The 22,375-nt window shown below is 40.1% G+C and overlaps 1 protein-coding gene across 1 annotated transcript in view; it reads left to right on the forward strand.

Moving 5' to 3' along the window:
* Positions 1–22,375, forward strand: part of PCBD2 (pterin-4 alpha-carbinolamine dehydratase 2) — a 36,825-nt gene that overhangs the window by 5,053 nt on the left and 9,397 nt on the right. Inside the window, exon 2 of the mRNA XM_081850448.1 lies at positions 1,328–1,459. Within this exon, the coding sequence (XP_081706574.1) occupies positions 1,328–1,459 (132 nt within the window). The remainder of the gene's footprint in view (positions 1–1,327; positions 1,460–22,375) is intronic.

The raw sequence follows: 22,375 nt of genomic DNA on the forward strand, positions 1-22,375 counted from the left end.
ATCTAGCATACATCTATTAAGTTCTATGGGCAGCTGTCACTTGCATCTCTCGGAACATTTAAAAATACCTCATTGGTTTTCTCAGAATACACCTACTGACTTGAATGGGTATGACTAAAATGTATTAATTTCAGTGAGTGTACTCTGAGCAGAATTTAATTGACTATAAGTCAGGCATAGGCAAACTTGGCCCTCCAGATGTTTTGGGACTACAACTCCCATCATCCCTGACCATTGGTCTTGTTAGCTAGGGATGTTGGGAGTTGTAGTCTCAAAAACATCTGGAGGGCCAAGTTTGCCTATGCCTGCTATAAGTCAATATGTGTAACCATCTTTGCCATATGTCATTGAAGTACATGGTTACTAACTTTTCAAAGATGGCTTTTTCAGAATGAGTGAAAATAGTTGAACTCACAGGATTCTTTGGTTACTTCAGGACTTGTATAGTTTTCAGATCACTCAGACAATTATAATAATACTGTAAGACAAAAACACTTTTGACTACATACTTAATTCGGTATAATTTAAAACACTTACGTCTGTTGAGTTGTATTGTTTTTAGAGTGAGAGAGTTAAGCATATTTTTATATAGTCCATTCAAACAAGTGGGATTTAAAAAGTGTTTAACTTTGGCAGGATCATGCACACAGCTTCTCATAGTGTCAGCTTTAGAACACTAATAGCATATGTACATGTTTATTTGGAAGCAAATATCACTATATTCAATGGCATTTACTCCCTAGTTGAGAGTGTTTAGGATTCTACCTAAGATACATGTTAATTTAAAAGCAACACGTGGGCAGACAAAGGAGCTGCCATGGTCCAACATCCCGTTCTTACAGTGGCCAACTAGGTGCTCATGGGAAGCCTGTTAGCAGGACATGAGTGCAAGAGCACTTTCTTCACTTGTTCCCCAACAGCTGGTAGTCATACTGCGTCCAAACTTGGGAGGTAGCACAGAGCCATTGTGGCCTTGGCCTAAGTCAGTGATGGCCAAACTTGGCCCTCCAGCTGTTTTGGGACTACAGTTCCCATCATCCCTGACCACTGGTCCCGTTAGCTAGGGATGATGGGAGTTGTAGTCCCAAAACAGCTGGATGGCCAAGTTTGGCCATCACTGACCTAGGTGCTGTATGTAAGTGGATGGAAATGGTTTGTCTGATACAAACATAATGACCTCATATAATTTTCTGTTAATGTTCTGCAGTATTTTCACTGTGACCACAAAGCAGTATGACAAAAAACACATTACAGCTTTTGAAAAGGAGCAGAACTTGGAAACCATGGTTTTGAAATCCATTCCCCCCCCCTTTGTTTACCTTGATAGTCTTCACAGCTTCACTGGTTGACTACGGAAGAAAGGAACCAAGTTTTACACGAGCTCAAAGCTTCAGGATGGTCGGAGCTGACTGAAAGGGATGCCATATACAAAGAATTCATCTTCAGAACTTTCAACCAGGTAAATACTTCATTATTGCTATTTTAAGGAAATGCATTTAGCTATTATTTTTACTTCTTAGCTACTGGAATCTGTTCTTCAAAATATTATCACTTTAAAAGTATTGGCGAAATCCTGATCTGGGTTCCATAGATACCATTTCAGTTCTTTAGTGTTAAATCCTTGTTACAATGAATGAGCCAGTCTATACTTGAATGACTGGGGCAGGCCATTTGTAGCTCTGGATATTTATTGATGCCACACCTGATTTGAAGCTAATTAAACTTAGCTTTACTTCAGTTCATGTTGTCTGATTTTCAGAAAGAATTTGCATACTTCCTGCTGCTTTTTTCCTGTGCTAGTGGGATTCTGGAAAGTAAGTTTCACCATCAGAAAAGCATGCTTGGTTTCAGAAGGATTAGTTTGAACAAGGGAAGATTAAGTAACCCCATTCTGCCCACCAATTCTCTGATTTAAATTACTCTCACTGCTGTGTACCCATTTAGTATGACCCATATTCTAGCACACAAGTAGTCCGACCATCATGTTTAGTTAGGCACTGAAATGGTACTAGGAAGTAACTTGTGACATATAATTCTTTTGACTTAATGTGGGTTAAAATGATCATTTTTTTTTTGCTTTTGGAGATAGATATAACTCTTTACAATTTCAGTTGCATGCTGTTGATAATATTTACTAGTACCCCAATGCTTTTAATTTATAGAAACTTCCCAAAGCTTGGGTTTGTGCACACACACAGAGAGAGCAGATCTAATACATCTAACACAACCTATGCCTAAAACTCAGCTATGTATCAGTCAGTATAGTTTAAGGTCAGGCTGTAAACTACCATATTCTTCCTCAAGTCAGTAAATCTTCAGTTTACAGAACATAATACAACTATTTAACAAAAGTCAGACAGCCAAGAAGTATAATTTCCTCAGTGAGCTTCACTTTGCCCTTTGCAGATGGCATAAAATCAGGTGTGTAAAAAGCTGACAAGTTGAAATGACATAAAAGGCATTTCAGATTTATTTGTTGCACATGATATTGAGTTGATTGATCTGTTCATTGAATTTTTATTGCTTTCACAGATAACACAAATGACATATGATGCTTAGAAAACTCTTTATTCATTCCAGGTTTTGAAGACTGTATATCAACAGATGTTAACGTACCTTATTGCCAAAGTTTTGTAAGCCCATAGGAATATCTATTATTTTGTGTATTACATCCAGCAGAGGAAGAATGGACAGATTCTTTGCAAATCAGGGTAAATATGGGTCAGAGGTAGTTTACTTGGTAAAAGTTTTCACTGACAAGCTGTCAAGTTATGGATTTACGGAATTGTTCTAAAATACCATGCTTTAGAATTCTGACAATCTCTATATCTTCTACCAAGTTGTAAATATGGTATAACATCTCCCCCCCCCTCCTTTTTTCCTTTGTGTCATGTATTTTAGAAAGTCAGCCTATAGGCAGGGACTATCTGTTTTTTCTTTATCTTACAAAAGCTAGTCAGGGAGCCTTTTGGGCTGAAGGAAGAAGACATAAAAATGCTTTTAAATACGTAAGACCTATTGGCTTATGCTTGGACCATAGGTGAAGAAGAAAAAGGTGGAATAGGAACTCATTTTTTTTCCTTTTCTTTCATTGCTTTTAGATTATACTTACCATTATATTGCCTTTGATGTTGTTTCTGAACAATGCAAACATGGTCTTTTATCTTAAATTTGCTCATGTGACCATATCCTTTTCATCTGTGGGGAGAGGAATGATCAACGTGAATAGGATTCTTGCAGGTACATATAAATCTGATAGTAAAACCATAATAATATATGTTACTTAATATTTATATAGCACTCTTAGTTGTCCATTTTTAATCCATACAACCCAGGACTGAGGCTGTGAGAGAGTAGCTTGCTTAAGTTCATGGGTGACATAAGAGTTCAACCAGAGAGTTCTTGATTCATAACTTGGTCTCAACTACTACCCAAAAGAGTTCTGTATTTATGCATAGCCCATAGTGAAAACCCAGTCTCTAGAGCTGGGTGGGCACACCCCCCACAGGGGGGCAATTTGATTTTTAAAGGGGGCAATTCGAGAATTAGTTATTAACAGTTAATGGCCTTTTAGGCTTCTTCCAAGTGAATAGGAGTTCACTTTTTGAATAATAAGGGGGTGGCATCAGGATTTTAGAGATGCTTAGGTGGGGATGGCAAAAAAAAAGGTTGAGCTAGGAAAGCTAGCTCTTTATTTGAGCCAGGAAATATGGCTGTTGAAGAGCTGATTATATACATCCAAACAGAAAGAAGCTCTTTACACTTCCTTTTTTTGTCTATATTTTTTTCTTTTTTAAAAAAGAACAGAAAAATTGGGGATTTGGGAGAAATGACTATCTGTTACTTTCCTGTTTAATATGTAGGCAGATCAGTAAGCTTCGCTGAAAATTACAGCTATAACTTGAATTCGTCGTCTCTTGTGGATTTTTTTAAAAGTACAAAACACATGCAGTTATCAATTAAAACCTAATTCATTATGTATCAGAATTCTGCAGTGCAGCATTCATTAACCCTATTTCCTCTCAGCGTGCATAACAAAAGTCTTGCAAACATCTAGACCAGAGAAGGTCAGTTTACCAGATGTTTGGAGATGAGACGTCTCTGCTTTGCATCACCTCTTGTTTGTTTCTGATTGCATCCCAGTCTGTCTCTTGAAAAGGGCCATCATCACAAGGCTGGATTTCATCACAAAAGGAATACCCTTCAAAATCATGTGTTTGACTGGAAAGATTCTTCCCTGAGTTTTATTTTGTGTGTGTGTGTTTTGTAGGTAGCATAGAATATGATTACAGTTGAAAGGGTAGAGGAAACGGCGTTCCTTGAGTTTGGAAGTAGTTACGGAGTTTCTTCCTTTCTCCCGTATTGTCAGCCAAGTTTCCTGTTTATTTTGGCCAAACGGCAATAGAAGGGAGAAGGATATTTAGAAAAAGGGGCACATGTCGAAGATACGCAGGACTGGCTGGGATACTTGAAGGCAGTTTACAAAAAACTACTATGTTTATTAAATAAAGGCTTCAAGTTAAAGACTTCATTTAGCTTTTGGTACCACTTTTTTGCGTCCTATAACTGATGTGAGAAAGTAAACCCTGTGAGTGTCAGGACTGTAGTTAATATGTTTTAACAGGGTGGTATTCCTGTTTGAAGACTTCTAGTCTGATTTTTAAGATGCATGACTAGGTTCTATTTCAGTCTTGTTAGATACATGAATAATCTAATGGAAGTAGGCTGCAGGCAGGTCGCCAATTCAGTTGTACAAAGAAATATGTTTCAGGAATCTCGCTGAGCTGAATTGAGTTTTCTGGAGAAGATTTTTCAGGGTTCTTGACTTCATCTGCAGTGACTGTATTTCACAATCCTGAACCATAAGAATCATAGTGGATATCCCTTTATAAGATTTCTTGTCATATATTTGTATAAAGGCTTGAGCAGTATGCAGAGCAAACTAAATAGTAGTTTTGGTACTGAAGTTTTATTAACTGTCAATTCCTTAACTCCAGTAAGTTTAGTAATTTCTGAAAGCATACAGGTTTCTCTCAGTTGCCTGTATCCTATTAGGGTATTTTTTTGCACATTTGTAGGTGTCCTTGGGCCTATTAAATGATACTCTTCTCTAACTGAGATTTATAATTAATATTTTCTTATTTAGCATGGATTGCTAGTATATAATTCTCATAGTTTTGGAGAAATGTTTGAGATAATGCAGGTGAATGTTTCAGTCCAGCAACAGCAATCTGCACGTAGAAATAGGTTTCCATGCATGGATTTGCTGTAGAGACACATCACACATGGGGTGCGGGCAAGAGTCCTGCTCTTTGTGTACAGTGCAACAATTGAAGGAGAGGGAATTGCCTCCAAATCCTCTCAATAATGTATCACTGAAAAGCTTCACCCCACACAGTAGCTTCCATTAGCTGTTGAGTGGGTGGAGTAAGGAAAAAGGAAAGCATGAGGACCCTTTCCAGGCTAGCACCTGAATGTTGTTAGGAGAGATTCCACACACAAGGCAGTTGCCTTGGGACACAGCAGCAGATTGCCTTGTGAACACAGCAGCAGATTGTATAGACACTTGTTGTGGTTGTCAAGCTCCCAGCATGTCTCTCAGTTTGGGACCTGAAGGATGTTGGATAGGAATTTATCTTGGTTTGCACCACTGAACCAAAGAATGCAAAGGGGAAAGCCACAGCCTGACACTCAAAAAGTAGAATTTAATATGATGTATAAGATGGCTGATATGTGTTGATTTGTTTGTTAATTGACAGACTTCCTGGTTTGGATCTTTTTCTACCCATTCCCATCCCATCATTATTTGCAAGAGTCGAGTCCTTATAGTAGCTCTATGTTTTTTGGGGGTACTTATGCTGGTGGTGGCTCAAAAACCCAACAGGGCTTTCGGCTGAGTTTTTTTTGGGGGGGGGGGGAAGATTCAGGGCCATAGCTGTCAATGTTTCCCTTTTTAAAGGGAAATTCCCTTATTCCAAATAGGATTCCTCGCAAGAAAAGGGAAAAGTTGACAGCTATGTTCAAGGCACTAGATTAGTTGTCTCCAATCTCTTCAGACCTGGGGCTCACGATCAACATGCACTTGGGGGCCTATTTCTTAAATTTTCTTAAAACAGTTGTATGGTGGTAGTGCTGCTGTTGCAGACCCCTCTTGGATTAAACCACAACCCAATAATGGGTCTCTCCCAGCCCACTAATTGAAAACCAGTGGTCAGATGGCTGAGGTGCTAGACAGGTATTTGGAAACAGTAACGGGCTTCATATGGGCCAATAAATTGAAGCTGAACCCTGAAAAGACACAGTTGTTGTGTGTTCCAAGTTCTCAAGGAAGTGGGTAGATTGCTTGTTTCAGGCAGAGTTGCATTCTCCTGGAAGGATCAGGTCCATACTCCTGGATCCCATATTGTCACTTGAGATCCAGGTGGCCTTGGTAGCTAGGAGTACCTATTTGCAGCAACGGTTAGTTCACCAGACCTGGCTCCTTTTGGATAGAGATGACTTGGCCACATTGCCCCATGCTCTGGTAACTTCCGAACTGGATTATTGCAATGTGCTCCCCATTAGGCTGCCCTTGAAGACAACTCAGAAACTTCAGCTCTTTTGAAATGCCGTAGCCAGATTATTGGCAGGGGTTGCCTTTAGAACCCATAAAAGCCTTGTTCTACAGTGGCTGCCAGTTCATTTCTGGTTCCAATTTAAGGTGCTCACACTAGTGTTTAAAGCTCTAAATGTTAAAGCCCAAATGTTAGAGAACATCTCCTGTCCTACAGACCCTCTTGGGTGTTAGGATCAGCAGAGGGGACCCTCTTAATAGTTCCACCATGCTTTTAAGTTTTGAGTGGTGTTGACTCAGGGGAAGGCATTCTTTGTGGCAGCCTGTGAGTTGTGCAATTCCCTCCCCACAGATGTGGGTCTGGTGTCTTCACTGTACAGCTTTCGTTGAATGCTGAACATGCACCTCTTTATTCTGGCCTTTACCATCCGAGACGTGTTTTCAGCACCCACCTTATGACTGCAATTTGTTTTAGCTGTTTTTAATACTGATTTGTAATTTGTTGTCACCTGCCCTGGGGACCCGCTGATGAAGGGTAGGTCATTACATAGTAGTAATAATAGATAGCTCATTGCTACACAGTCTACAATGCCATTCGTACTTAGCTGGAAATAAGCTCCATTGAACACAGTGGGACTTACTTTTTTGTAAGATTTCCTTGTTAATAGCTGCTAGCACCTGTTCCTTTGCTAACTACCACCAAAATAGAATTGCTTTGGCAGACTGTGCATGGCATTCTGTGTGTGCACCAGGGCTTTTTAGGCCCCCTTATCCCCACCCTTGGAACCTCTCTTGCCAAAGCTGCTTCTGAAAGTCAGGAGACAGCTCCCCACCATGACGACATTCAGTGTCAACACAGCCACAAGTTGGCAACCCCTCTTTATGTTCTTGGGGCTCTTTGATCTTGGCCTTTGAATTCTGCAAAACCACAGCTATTGCAGTTATGCATGCTTTATAAAATGTGAATACTTCGGAGCACAGAGCGCAAGTTGAAGAATTTAATTCTCTCCACGTGGAACTTGAAACTTTTCAGCTAAGGGACAACCAGCTCTGCTTATAAACGGAGCACTAGGGGAGACCTAGATGGACTGGTCTCTAGACATGGTATTCTTCATATGTGGTGATGGCTTCTTGGCATAAGGTGCTGGGTTTTATTTATTTATTTTTATCTCTACTTAATTAAGTACCATGAAGGGAATACTTCTCTTAGTCTGTGGTACTAGAATTCTTTGGCATAGGTTTTTAATCAATTGGCAGCTTCCTGGAGTCAGCTATTCCTTAAATGTAGGTCAGCTTGCTGTATAAAACAATTAAGTCCTTGGGAACTTACTTGAATTTGGATACATTCTTCCCCTACCCCGCCACTCTGTAACTTTCTCATCACATCCCTTTGTCTTCTCTGTTGATCAAAGTCGAGTCAAGTTGTTTTTATGGGCATAGTCCGAATATTTCATAGCTGTCTTGCAATACTTAATCCTTTGGCTCTTTGACTGAAAAATGTCTACGCCTTTTTATGTACTGAAAACATAATATCTTTTAGCCTACAACCTGCAAACTTAAAATGAATTTTATGTCAAATATTCAGTTGTGGGCCACATCTCTTGCTTTTTATATGCCACAGTGGCCTTGTGTTTCCCTCCCCTCCATTGTCTGATAGTGAGGTCATTTCTAGTCCTCTGAGAAACTTTATTCCCAGCCAGATGCGGCCCATATATTAAAAGTAGCACCTGTGGCTAATATCACAGCAGCTTACCATAAATTTACATGGTAACCAGGATTATATCTGTCAAGACTGTTAGAAATGTCTAGATTTAATTTGATTTCCAGTATTGAAGGGGTTCTCCTAACATTTTGCTTCATAACTATATTTTTTAAAGTTTTAAAAATCACTCCACTGTTAAGGTTTTTACGGCACTCCCAGCACCCATTAAGTTGATTTGTTAAATGGAGGTCAGAGTAATGCAACTTGGCTCTATTAGGATCGGAAACAAAAGCATTTGTGACAAATTTAGCCCTTTTGCGTGAATCTTATTGGAGTCACACCAGTGATTGCTTTTGGGTGTAGCTTGTGTCGGATGTGCTTCTTTTCTAAAGAAGAGCACTGAAGATCTGATAGGTTGACCATTCAAAAGCCAAGTTCATTTTCATGGCTTTCTGTAGATTCATTGTCTTAGTTGCTCCCATTTTATACTGTTGCACTTGATTACCTTTTGAATGAGTTTTATATCCACCTACGTTGGGCCTGTGTTTTTCATATGTTTTTTCCTGAGCCGCCTCATTTCCCATTATCCTGAGTCCTCTGCCATATGCTGTGATTTGCACACCTGCAAAGTTTATAACAGTAATTCTTTGGGTAGTTAGGTTGATGGGTAGCCTCCCTGTATATAGGGATAAAATAGCCGATTTGCTATAAATCAAGGTTATTTACGAGCAGTGTTTGAAAGCGGAGAAAAACCTCTGTATTTGAAAATGGTGGTTGAATATTGAACTTCTGGTTTCTGTACCTGTTTGAGGTTATTTCTTTTATGAAAAGCTGGTGGTAAAATTTCCAGGACTCAAAGATATCAATTCACAGGTGCAAAAGTATCAAAACCTTAGTGCAAGAGTAGACTGGTAATACAATTCTAAGCATATATATATGAAAAACAAGTAGTTCTGACGTGACCAGATTCTCTTTTGGTTTATAACTTCGCATGGGGTGAGTAAATAACACTCTTGTATCAGACTCAAAAGATTGCAGGGCAAAGGTTTAGCTGTGAGACCTGGAAGCTTTCCATCCATTCGTAATTTTAACATGCTGCTAGTGCCAAAAGCTAATTTTCTGGGTGATGATTAAGTGAACTTTAAAATTAACCATTTATCATTTCTTCTGTCTTGAGAAAAAGACTAGGAAACTGGTAAACCTGATCAACGTGGGGTTTTTTAGTTTTTTTAAAATTATTATGAAATTTGACATTGTTTTTCCTTGTAATAGGAGAATTTATGAAGTTCCACAGGTTGTTGCAGTTGTCTGCATTCAAATGCTTAACTTCACAGCATTCAGAGTGTCAATGGTAGTCAAAAGCATCACTAAAAATGCTTGAGTCTGTTAAAAGACCTAAGGTCAAGGCAACATTCATCCCTAGGTGCAGTTAGTTTAAAAACAATATCAGCTCCCCCCACCCCCCAATTTAAACAATAGAACTTTCACGCTACATTGGTAGCTCTATTTTCATAAGGGTGTGCTTGCACCAGCAGAAACCTACTTCATCTCAGTGGGTCTGAATGCAGTGGAATGAACCGAGTTGGTGTTGGCAGTGCAGCTCGTACAGAAGAGCAGAGCTTTAGCGCTAATGCAGCTATTGCAGCAAACCACTTCTGAGTGAGAGGGCAGGTGTGGAACTACCCCATGTGAGTCCCATTCTTTCTGTCTGTAGTTGTTCCACCGGTGACAGATTCCAAAGTTGCATACTTTCTCAAGATTTCATTTCAAAATACAGTGCCATTGTAAACGGCAACATGCTTATGGAAGAGAAATTAGCACTGTTGCCATATATTATTTTTCACCACATTTATCAACTTTAGGAAGTTGGGCTCTCTTAACTATCTTCATTCATTCTGCCTTCTTACTATGGGGTTGGTCCTTTGGTAAACCAATTTTTTTGGGGTACTGTTTATCAGAAGACATCCAATTAGGTCGTTGCCTTTGTATTCCATTGCGTCATAAAGACAGTGATGGCTCGCACAGGAATCAGAGCTCACCTCTGTTTTGGTAGGGAGCAGTTGTTAGTCCGGTGAGTGCTTGGTTGCGGGGTGGAATTCTGCAGAAATGCCAAGTATTATTTTGTTCATGTTTAGCTATTGTGAGCTTTAATGCCCAAATAATAAATGGTCAGTATCAGGAGGCACAGCTATTGCTAATAATTAAACCATTGCAGATGTGTTTGGGGACCGTTTGACTGTGTTTTTAGAATGAGACTGGCAATTTGATTGGGCACAGAAAATGCCATGTTGAACTATGAAGGATAGAAATTGAGAAACGGTGGCTGGGGCTATTATAGTCTGCCTTCTATGAACTGCCCAAAAGAGCTAGTGTGCTATGCTGATAAAAATCGGATTCTAGCTGCACATAGGAGTATAGGAAGCTGCCTTATACTAAGTCAGACCACTGGCCAATCTAGTTCAGTGTTGCCTACACTGTCTGGCAATGACTTTCCCAGAACTTCAGGTAGGAGGTATTCCCAGCCCTACCTGGAGATGTCAGGAACTGAACCTGGAACTTTCTGCCACTAAGGTAGATGCGGTAGCCCTTCCCCACACTTCTGGCATGGTGCATATTATTATCGGCAAGATTTAGCTGTGGCTTTTCTTTAAGTGGTGTTGTGAGGTTATTTAACTTGTTACAAGTGAATAATCAACACTATGATTCTGTTATTCTTCTGTGAAATAATTTACCCATCACTTCCTCCAAGCACCTCAGAGTGATGCTTGCACTCATAAAAGACCTGTATATTAGATTACGTTGAGAGATAGTGACTTGCCCCAAAGCTTCAAGCCTGCGTAGGGATTTGAACCTGTGGTTTTCATGTCCAAGCCCAACAGTCTGCACCACGTGTGTGTGTGTGTGTGTGTGTGTGTGTGTGTGTGTGTGTATTCTCTCTCTTTGTCTTGAATGGAGATGCTCTTCTAGAATTTACTGTGATTATTGCAATACAGTTTTAGGTATGTTCATCCTGGCCTATCCAAAATAAATAGAGCCAGGAAGTTCCATACAGTTGGTTCTTATGAAAACAAATCTTTTGAAAGTAGTATAGATTTATTAACTATTATATGCTATAATAATTATTCTACAGTGAATCTTAAGTATGTGTGAAAACACTGGCCGTAATCCAAACAACTGTGTGACTGTCTTAGCTTCTCAGAGAGACTTTACACTTTTAAAAAGTTTTTTTTTAAAAAAATCCTGGCGCTTTTAAGAAGCAGTGTAGTTGGAGTGTTGCACTAGGACTGGGGAGTCCCAGTTTTAAATCCTGACTCTACCATGAAGCTTATTGGGTTAATTTGTGCCGGTAATTCTCTCATAGCCTGATAGGTTTGGTGTGAGGATAAAATGGAGAGGACAACTATATATATTGCATTTACCTTCTTGGATAAAAGATCTGTTGTAAATGTAAGAAACAAAAATTAACTGAATAGCAGCCCTCACCTCGTGTCTCCTGCTGATTTTGAAACTTTATGGTTGTTTGAAGGAAAGAGGATAAAAACACCACTAGATATCTCAAGCCATAGTGGCAATTGTCTTTGTCAGCTAATTTGAAAGGATGAAAAGAGGTGTATTTATAGATAATGAATTAAATGTTCTGGTTTTAACATAGACATTTATTTTATAGCCCATCTTTCAGTGGATAACAGGGCCACAAGATTAGCTGTACCAAATCCAGAAGTTTCACATAGTTACTAGCTTTGTGAATTCATGATTCCTCATTACGTTCAAAAGGAGAGGAACATATGGTTGGGTCAACTGCAGAAGGAAGGCAGCTATTTATTCTTAATTTGAGCTGCCGAATACTTGTAAGATGGCTTGATTAACTAAAATTTGGAGTTCTGCCATGTCTGAAAAACCCATCACTATTCATTCAATCTGCACCATGTATTGTTTTCAGCTGCTTTGTTTCAGTTGTGCAAGTCTTTAGCTTTGTATCGCCTCCGTCTTCCAACAAGATCTCTGCTGGACATTCATTTTTAAAATGTTAATAAACATTTTGTCTTGTAGATTTCATGAACACTTTTGGATAAATATTTGGTGTCTTGGATGTAATATTTAGTGCAGAGGTTACATCTATCCAAATCTCTTTAACAGCCTTCACCTACTTTGAAATTGCGGCCGTGAACAAGTTCATAAAAATTGTGTGTTCTTTTCGTTCTTTCTAAAAGCATTAAAAAAAATTATACTCTGTAATTAAAATTGACTCTGGCTGGTAAAAAGGTATAAAGGGGGTGGGAGAGAAAAACTACAATTATACCTATTTTAAAAATTAACCATTACTTGCCAAAAGAACATCAAACCCACTTAGCGGACATCCGTTAATCCAGTGGTTAGCTGTTTCAGGCTTTAATGCACACTGTTTTACACGTTAACGGTTTTGAAGTTCCAGGCCAAGGCTGACCTTTCACATCTGCTCCTTTCACAGTAGGAATCTCCACTTACTGCTTCCTGTCAGAGTGGATTACAATGACAAAGTGCAGAGCTTGTGCTGGCTGCAATTTCGTTTTTGATCAGAATTATTTCTTTCACAAACAATCACATTTGCTAAAATGTTACATCTGCTCTGAAAAACCACTGGCAGCTCCACAGTTTATCAGTTGGGATCAAGTACAGTTTTTCATTTTGTCTTTTCATAAAGCTGTAAATCAGCCTGACTTGCTGGGGCTCTATTTTTAGTTTTTTTCCTCTGCTTGCGCTGTTTTGGAATTTTGTTCTGGCTGGGCCAAGAAAGTTAACTGGTCAGTACATTAAAGTAGCGTGAATGTGTCTAAAATTCTAGATGTACAGGTGATTCCCCCCCTTTAGAAACTGAGAATTTCAATTCAGAGTTTTATTGTTGCATCTAGATCTTACAAGGTGTTGGTGAACCTACATTAACTTGATTTTTGTGTTTAGCAAACTCTGACATTGTTGATTGACGAAAGTTTCTTGTAATACAGTATTTTGAATTGTAAAAGGGAAGGTAGGGATTATTTTCTTGTGATTTGGTTTTATTTTCTTGATGAAGATGGCAGTAGAAGAACTAGAATTGAATTAGAGTAGATTCTTCATGCAAAGGACCATCTTCTGGATTTATATTACACATACCATTTTGTGTGTGTGTATAAAGGATTTATCTATCAATTTATTGCATTTCAGTAAGCATGTATGTTCCAGAATCTCAAGGAAGATTTTTTTTGAGATTCCTTAAAAAAAACCAGTTTCTCTTAAGTGTGAAGTACAAGCAAGTTCAAACTAACTGCTGGCTTTAGATAGAGACTGTCATCTTTACTTTCCTTTTCATCAGAAAGGACAAAGAAGAAATGCTGCAACATGGTGGAATACATGGTACTTTTTAAGGGTCACAATTCAGGGGCAGGGAACTTGATTAGCAGTGCAATCCTAGCCATGTCTACACAGAAGTAAGTCCCTCTGAACTTACTTCAATATAAGTGAGTATAGGATTATAGTCTAATGATTTAGTTGACTAATCAAACCCATTGAAATTTGCAACCATAATAAAATCAAAGCAGGCTTCTTCGTTGCCATTCTTTCAGTATAATTCAGACATTTTACCTAACCCTTAATAACAATTTTATAATCCAGCATGCCTTTTCTTACATACACACACACACACAACATATTGTTTTAAGTGCTAAAAGCAGAAGATAGGCCTTGGTATGTTGTGTATAAAAAATTTCCATTAAACAATTTAAACCTCTCTCTCATAAAAAGGAAACTGCATAATGAAAGCTGGCTAGGTATAATTTTCACGTTTCCTTCTTCCTTATTTTAGCTTGGATCCAAAGTCTCCTTTATATTAAGACATAAAATATGGAAAATTGTCATTTGTGCACAGACATTAAAAACATTGTTCACAAACCAGTCTTTGGGATTTGCATTTGGCACAGAGAGTCTGGAGGATTCTACACTCTCAAATGAATCTAGTGCTAATTGCCATGAACATTTACATGCAGCTCCCAAGGGCCAGTGTGCCAGATTTATGTTATCTCTGGTACGGGAGTGACACACCTCCATACTTCTCAGCAGGGGATGCTGCCATCTAGGCTGCTTCTTCTATGTAATTCTGAATGGATTGTCTGGAGGATCTGGGCCAGAGTGGGCTTGTGTATGAGGGGGGTCCATACCGGCAGGTATCCTACAGTTCTCCCTTGTAGTCTTGTACTCCTCAGGCTGCCTCTGAACCAGATCGAAAGTTGAGGTAGGCTTTAAGTCTGACACTAACTGTTGCTTTATATAATATTACTGCCAATTTCAAATTAGTTTTAAAGTATAAATGATAATGCTTTTTCATTGACGTTGATTTATGTTGGAAAGCAGATGAATAAATTGGTCAGATAATGGTCATTTATTTATTAGTGTTTAGAGTAATGATTTCCAAGGCAATTTTTTAGCCATGCATATTCTTTTTTTTTTGTCCTTGATTTTAAGTAAAAAGAAAATATTACTTTGTGATATTTGTGAGCTGTAAACCAGTAGGAGACCAGCCATTGGGCTCTTACCTTCAAGAAGGCATGTTTTGCATATGCTGTCAGTGCTACTAATTTTTCAAAAAACCATTTATTTAGTAATGGGAGAACTCCTTTCGATTTGAAATTGGCCTTGCTTTGTTTCTTTCAGAGACCCAGAATTGCCATTAGGAGCTCAGTGAGGCCACCTGTGAGCTGCTTGGAACCTCCCACTGTGGGCTCCAGAGCCCTGCCCTAACACTCCCTTCTACTCTCCCAAAATTGTCTGGCGGCAGTGGCAGCAGGACAGGAGGCTTCTATGTAAGGAAATATGTTTAACCTCGGAGGGGTTTTTTGGATCTCTCTTCTCCAAGGGCAGGGACAGAGGCCTTGTAGAGGAGGATCTGACTCCCTGTGCCTGCTCTGTGAGGATGGAGAAAGTTCTGCAGTTGGTGCTCCTCCATCAGTGTGGGCCAAAAGGAGGCCTGCCAGTGTGTTGGGAGAAACTGGTTGACCCCTGAATAGAGTAGGAGCTGCGCCAGCCCTCACTTTACAATAAAGGTTAGGAAAATCCCCCTCCCATTTTTCTTTTAAGCTTGAACAGGACAAAAAAGAAAGAGGAGAATTGTAGCCTACACATCTCCCACTCTTCTGGGGAAGGGCCGTAACCCAGAGGCAAATAATCTATTTTGCATGGAGAAAGTCTCCAGGTAGGACTGTGAATGTCCCCTGTTGAAACCCTGCAGCCACTGCCAGACGCTGTAGACAATATTGAGCTAGATGGACCAATTGGTTGGCTCGGTGTAAGGTTCCTGTGTTACTGTCCTAATTCTGGCAAAGCAAAGGAAAAGGGGAACATACACATCCCGTACTTCTCCCACCCTCTTTGGATTTCTTTGCTCATAAATGCATGGATTTCTGTGTGGATACTTCTTTCTTGTTTTAGGATCTTTGTTGCCACACACCATTGTGCTTTCATGCCCTCCTTTGTGGGGAAGGGGCATTTCTGTGAGCAAGATGCTTGGGTTTATAATCTTACTGCACTTTTCCTTGAGTTTACAATTTCAGACATGCTCTGCTTGACACAGCTGTGAAGTTTGCTGTGTAATATTCAGAAATTGCAGGTGAATAAAAATCACGTGAGCTGACAGTTTAAAAGTACATATTCTAATCAGAACGACTTTAAGAAGGGCCCGAAATGTCTAGTTTTCTTTGAGAGGTGCAATAAGGTAGTACTTTGAGTGTATTTGAACAAATGAACTTTCTGTCCTTTTGAATTGTACACAGAGACTTTATTATTTAAAGCCAATGATTGCTTTAGCAGGTGTTTTGCTGCTAGAGCTTATAGAATAACAGAATATTTTGGCTGAGTGCTGGAAGTCCATTTACTTAAAACAAAGAACAAAACACTCCATGACCACACAGGCATATTTCCTAATACAAGTGACATCTTTCTCCCACCCCGCTGCTTATTGAGCACAAAGCATGATAACTAACCTGGGGAAAGGAGATGGTAGTGGGATGTCAGCTGGTAAGTGATATTTACCCTGTGGTAACACATGGAACATCTTACATCCTTTCTTCTTTGCTGTTTCCTTCGACACATTTTTTTTTTTTGACAATACTACAAATAAAAAGCAATAAAAAGAAAAACATCACTTTCAAACCTTTTTGTGAAGCTGGAGAATGCTGTAAAAACTTGTGTTATGTTATGAAGAAATATAACCCCCCCCCCAAATATGGCTTTATAAAGCAGCATCTGTGCAGTATGTTTAACGATCAAGGCTCCTACCTGTTTAGCATGATTTCTGAGTCTCTTTGCCAGAAATGTGGGCGAGGGTCCAAATAGCTACTTTCTGCTCACTTAAAAGCTTGTGCATGGAACTTTCAATCCCACCCTCCCAAACAGCTGACCTTCATGCTATATCAAAATGGTTTTTTAAAAATTCCCTTCAGATCAAAGGCAGTTTGTCATTTGGCATTGGACAGGGTGTGGGGAAGGAATGTTTGAGAGAAACAAATTTGAGACCCTCTGGGCTCTGTTGCATGGTTCATTGGATCCTGGCTATAGAATCCAAGTTTGCCTCTTAGCTGAATTTTGTTCATGCTTTATAATTGCAAGTTGCTTTTGAATGTAAATTTATTGTTACTTATTTTGTTTATTGTTACTTACTTCATTTATTTCACAAAATTTAATACACCGCATGATTGTGTAAAACACCTCAAAGCTGGGCATTTGCATAGTTATGTAAGAAGTGAATGCATCTTTAGTCAGTGGAAATCAGGGTTCACCTGTGGAATTAAGTGTGGGCTTAATTCTTGCTAGTTATTTCTTTATCAATAAGAGAATCGAGGTTGCTAGTTATTTCTTTATCAATAAGAGAATTGACATGAAAAGACCTCCAAGATAGGACACAGTAATAAAAAACATAATGGTAAAATATTCTTTAACTCTTAGTTCCTCACTACTGTAACAGAGTATAAGGGCCGCTCATTTGCACACCTACTTAATATCAGTGGTGTGTAAATAATACATTTCCACCTGTTTTCTGACCAGTTTCTCCCACTCCTTTGCTTGCTGCTGGACCTAGTCTTTACCTCTATTTATTTGGAAAATACATAGCTTCCAAAACTACTTAAGAATTAAAGCGTACTGATTTAAACTAATCTTTTCTCTATATATCTCCTACCCACTCTTCCAGCTCTTGACATTGTGCTAATACCTGCATGTGAAAATACTGTGTAACTGGCCATTACTTTTACCCACAGCTCGATTTGGCTGAATTTATTCTTCATGTCCTGAAAATTAGCAAATCATATGACAATAAACAGAAATGCCCTCAGTGAAGAGAGAGGGGGAAGCTGTTGTTTATCTGGTCAGGTGGTTTAGATTAGCAGTGGTGCTGGTCTGTATTATGTTACTTTAAATCATGGTGTCCCAACAGGACATAAATTATGAAGATTGTTACAGTATGTTTCATCCAATGTAAGATCAACAAATAGGAATAATTTTATAGGAAAATCACAGCATTTTGGCAGGACAGTTGTTAAAGAATTTGCTATAACGTGAAGTTTTGTTCACATTATTTGTTAATATGTAAAACATTGTTTGAATAACATACTTAGTGTAAACAGTCTAAATATCAAAGGCAAGAATGGCTTTTACAAGATTACACAGAGTGGCAAACTACTTAAAATAGATCAGTGTTTGTGCTTTTGCTGTCAAAATGTTTGATATAGAGCTGGCTAGCTAGTTTCTTCACCAGCATAATTGTAAACAAGTGTGGAAGCTATGGAGCAGTCTACAATCCTAGTAAAAAGGGCAAAGTCCCATATATTTTCTTTAAAGTTCTTCTAATTTTCTTAGAAAAATACAGAGTTGAGGTGTAGAGCTCAGTCTCTGAACACTGGTCTCTAACCTGCCCTTGAGCATAAAAAGAACAAAGTCTCTGTTTTATATGAATAAGTTGTGATGAGGCAGATACCAGAAGTTATGTAGGTTCCAGTGTGGCATGCCTTGTTTTTTGCCCTACTGGAAGAATCTAAATTTGGAGCCCAACATGAATTAGTGTGCAAATGAAGTGAAAGTTGCATGTTGATGCCATACAGCTATAACTGTACTTTTGTATTTTTCAGAAGTGCAAACATTCTGATTTTTATCTTCATGAATGCCCTGACGCCCCCCCCTCCTCCTAGGATGTGGTAGGCTCCTAGAGGAGGCTAGTTGTCCAGACTATTGCAGTTTCCCTCTTTCTTCAGTGTTACTAGGGCAAGCAGGCAGCATGTCTCTCCAAATATGATGTTATATACAGAATCAACTCTGTGTATATAAATGTAAACCAAGGTAACCCAGTAGGAGTCATTTGCAGAGAAAAGAGGAATTAATCATAACTGAGTGTAATTTTTAGGAAGTGTCAGTATATCATAGTTTGTTTAAACAAATTTCGGATCCATCTTCATTGTGATGAAACTTTATTGGTATGATGGATCTGATACCAGAAAAAGGAAACCCAAGGATTAAACAGTGTACAGTTTGCATGAAATCCGCTCACATCCTCTGTTTGTGGATAGACAACTCTAGTGCCTGTTGCCTTCATGCCCTGATTGTGATAAATATTTGGTTGGCCACTGTTCAGAACAAAATGCTGGTTTAGCTGGTCATTTGTTCTGATCCAGCAATATGTAGGAAGTGGCGTGCAATGTTGATGAGTGGCACTGAAGCACGTAACTTGGATTTGCTGATAAATTATTTGTAGAAAGTAGAATGGAGACCTATATAACACATCCATTCCCGATCCATTTTATACCCAGTTACTTAAAAAACTGTCGTATTGATTTTGGCTGTGTGTGTTGGACATAGTAATTGTCACTGGCACAAGAAGAGAATATTATGAAGCTAGTCAAAGCTAAGTAAAAGATAATTAAGAAGTGTATAGCTTTCTAAACATAGCATGGCCTTCAGTAATTTTGTTCCATTTCCCAAAGAAATTGTATGAATCCTTAAAAGTGAATAGTATGCATATGTGTTGCAAAATGGGACCAGAATAATGGTTTGCTGCAGTAATGTTATAGGATGTGTGCTGCAGAAATCGTTTTATGACATAAAAGCAAACATAGGATCATAGAGTTGCAGAGTTGGAAGGGTAATCTACCTACATGTCAAGAAATGCTTATCAAGCTTGGTAATGTATCTGAGCAATACGAAAGGCTGTGGTGGACTTATGTGTCAATATTGCCCTTGCTTGCACCCAAACTAGGGCAAAAGATGAATGAGGAAGTGTGCTGGTGCATAGATAGAAAATCACATCCACTTCATTTCTCTTACCTGGAGCAAAGTAATGGTAATTCAGGGCTCATGATTTGCCTTCTCCAAATAAATCATGAGTGTTAAGCCAATAACAAACCTTCGCTTTATCTCATTGTTTGGAGTGAAACAAACTGAGTTTGCATGTAAAACTAATCCAAACAACCCATAGCACTTTACATTGCTTGGATAAATTGCTTAATAAGTTTTATAAACATTTTCCAAAATCATTGGCTTGGATCCCAAGAACCAGGTGGATGGAGAAAATGCATAAGAGTTGTTCTGCAAGCTAGAGGAGTATGACTTGTAGTATACTACCACAATGTCCTGGTGAATTGCATTACAGTATGAGAAACATGGTGAATAGGGGAGGTGTAGGCTGTAGTATATAAAATATAGTGAGCTATAGAAGGCCTTGAGAAAAACCTTGTGACAATTTTTGTGGGAGTTCAGAACTTAACTGGTTAAGTGTTCTGAGCTGTGCGTCACTTTCTGATGTGACGTCAGCTGTAGAAGCTGGGAGGAGTCTGGGAGGAGACTGTATCTTGTTGTTCTCTCTGTGTGTCTTGAGAGAGACGGACATGTTTTCGACATGGCTGCAAGCAGTGATGGACAAATGTTTGAATAAAAGCTGTAAATAGACGAATCTGTCTGTGTATGCTTGCATGGAGCAAGGGAGAAAAAGACTGTTTTTACACCGCTGTAAGCCACTCTGCTGAGCCGTGGCCAAAGAGACAGCAGACTTTGGTGCGCAGCTAGAAGGAAGCGTGCCGGACGCTGCAAATGACTGATTGAGATCGTAAAGCTGTCTGAGTACACGGCTCAACGATCAAGCTATCAAGATCGTTATCTCGCACAGGTTATGGAAGGTCAGTAAACGCTCGTAAAACAGTCGGTGTGAGCTCCAGGAACGCTTTGAAGTCGGCACGGAAGCTAGCCGGAGGTTGGAAGCTGCATTCCTTGAGTCTAGCCTAATGCCGGGAAGCAGAGGGAGTTTTTGCCTGCTTCCGAGAGACAGTGAGAGCTTCTGATACAGAAAGCTGGCTGGAGCTAAAAGCTGAGACGCAGCTGCTGTCGTTTCTCCACGGAAGGGTGAGGCAGAGAAGCTGTACCTGATCGTAAGTAAGCTTGGGCCCCCTTGGGAGAACGGGAAGAAAATGGCAGAGAGCCAGGATATGCCGGTGGAAAAGCTCACTTTAACAAGTTGGGCAACCTGGAGCAGAAGAGTCAGGGGTTGGTTCTTGGTCACTGGGCTTTGGGAAGGAAGCCAGTCAGAGCCAGCTGAAGCAGGCTGTGAATCTGCGGTGCCTGGAGATGGCAAGCAGAGAATGCAACAAGAGCTGAATATGCTCAGAGCATGCGTTGATGCTTCACTGAGACCTCATTTAGAAGGTGTACAGACACCAGGGGCTGCCTGGAAGGTGCTGCGAAGTTTGTGTGAAACTGCAGCAGGAGGCCAGGGCCCTGGAGAAGAAATGGAGAGCCCCAAGATGGCTGCGGCCCCAGTTCCCGGTACTTCAGTCTCAAGGAGCACTGTTGGGCAGATCGGGGGGGCGAAGAGTTCCAAAGGCAAGTTTAAGAAACTTTCCACTGTTGCTGAAGCGGAGAGCAGCTTCAAGGGGGGCCAGGCTGGTGGGAGGTGCCGTTCCAGAAGGAGGAAGGCCAGGCCAGCTGGGAGGAGCCCCGGGCAGTGTTTTTCCACTGGAGTACAACGTCTGCATGGCAGTTGCCCCCACCGGAGCAGAGAGCCGATGCAGGATGTTTTCAAGGACAATTCTCATGGGAATCAGCCGGGTTTCCATGGTAACAGGCCTGGGAAGACAGGCAGGCGTGGAACTGAGCCAGGTGGTCGTGGTGAACAACAGGAAGAGACTTATCAAGTCTCTGCGAGTATGGCATTGTTCGAAGACGGCAGGATGGAAAGTTTTGAAATGGCCTTTGTTCTTGACTCAGCAGCTAACCGCAACATGGTTCCAGAGACATCTGCAGTCAAGATGGGGAATTGCACGGCAATTCCGGCCGGACAAACTGTTATGTTCGCAAATGGACAGAGAACCCAGATTAAAACTGTCACTAACGTTTTCCTTTCTGTTTTGCAGGAGACGCTGCAGTTTTGTGTTATCCCAGAGGGGGATCATTGTTTGTTATCTGTGCCTTATTTGTTAAGTAAGGGGTTCAAAGTTTGTTTTGAAAATGATGTCTGCACAATCTCCAGAGGGGAGAGGGTACTTGCCGAGGTTAAGAAGGGGCAGAATGATCTTTTCATTCTTAAGACGTCTCTTGGGGGTGAGGGGAAGGTTGAGAGAGCACAGGCGCAGCGTGCTACAGTTCCCGACCAGCGTGCTACAATTCCCGCTCATGTGTCATGTGCTTGTGTTTGGCATGGGAGAACCATTCATGGTTCTGTAGAAGACTTGCAGGTTCTACCCGAGGTTTCCACAGGTTGTAAGATTCGAGATTGCAGAAGTGCCATTAACTGTGACACTTGCAAGCAAGCAAAGGTGAAAGGGTGCAGTTACCCAAAGGTGGAACGGGTAACCACTAAACCTTTTGAGCTGGTTCACATAGATTTGGCCAGTCCTGTCAAGGAACCAAGTCTGGGAGGGGCCAGGTTTCTGCTAACTTTTTTGGATGATTTTTCGCAGAGCACCTGGACCCACGGCCTCAAATCCAGGGAGGATGCAGCACAGCTGATCAAGAGCTGGATTGAGGGGGTGGAACAGAGATTCTCCACCAGGGTTCAAGCGATCATTAGTGACAGAAATGCTAGGTACACTGGTTCTGCTTTGCAGCAGTTCTTTCACAGAAGAGGGATACGTCACACA

Source organism: Podarcis erhardii, assembly GCF_964252035.2.
Source record: "Podarcis erhardii genome assembly, chromosome: 2".
Lineage (NCBI taxonomy): Eukaryota > Metazoa > Chordata > Lepidosauria > Squamata > Lacertidae > Podarcis > Podarcis erhardii.